We start from the raw sequence: 244 nt of genomic DNA, 5'->3' as shown, positions 1-244 counted from the left end.
CCGCAGGCGTCGGCTGTGTTGGGAGCGCGCCCACCCGTCCGTCCGTCTGCTGCCCGGGCCGGAGCCCGAGAGGCGCGCACCATGAGCGGCGGCGAAGTGGTCTGCTCGGGATGGCTCCGAAAGTCCCCCCCGGAGAAAAAGTTGAAGCGTTATGTAAGTAGAGTTTCGGCCGGTGCTCCGCGGGCCTCGGCGCCCGCACCTCTCCCCGGAGGCTCGCGGCGCCGCCTCGCCCCCCTCTCTTTCC

At 71.3% G+C, this 244-nt stretch overlaps 1 protein-coding gene across 4 annotated transcripts in view; it reads left to right on the top strand.

The window, feature by feature from the left end:
• The first annotated feature begins 6 nt into the window (after positions 1–6).
• GAB1 (GRB2 associated binding protein 1) overlaps positions 7–244 on the top strand; it is a 112781-nt gene continuing 112543 nt past the window's right edge. For all 4 annotated transcript variants that reach the window (XM_006906295.3, XM_015585114.2, XM_025042960.1 and 1 more), the window contains exon 1: positions 7–153. In XM_006906295.3, the coding sequence (XP_006906357.2) occupies positions 82–153 (72 nt within the window). In that variant the 5' untranslated portion in view covers positions 7–81. The remainder of the gene's footprint in view (positions 154–244) is intronic.

The sequence above is a fragment of the Pteropus alecto genome, unplaced genomic scaffold, assembly GCF_000325575.1.
Source record: "Pteropus alecto unplaced genomic scaffold, ASM32557v1 scaffold50, whole genome shotgun sequence".
Lineage (NCBI taxonomy): Eukaryota > Metazoa > Chordata > Mammalia > Chiroptera > Pteropodidae > Pteropus > Pteropus alecto.
This window is presented reverse-complemented; position numbering and strand designations above follow the sequence as displayed.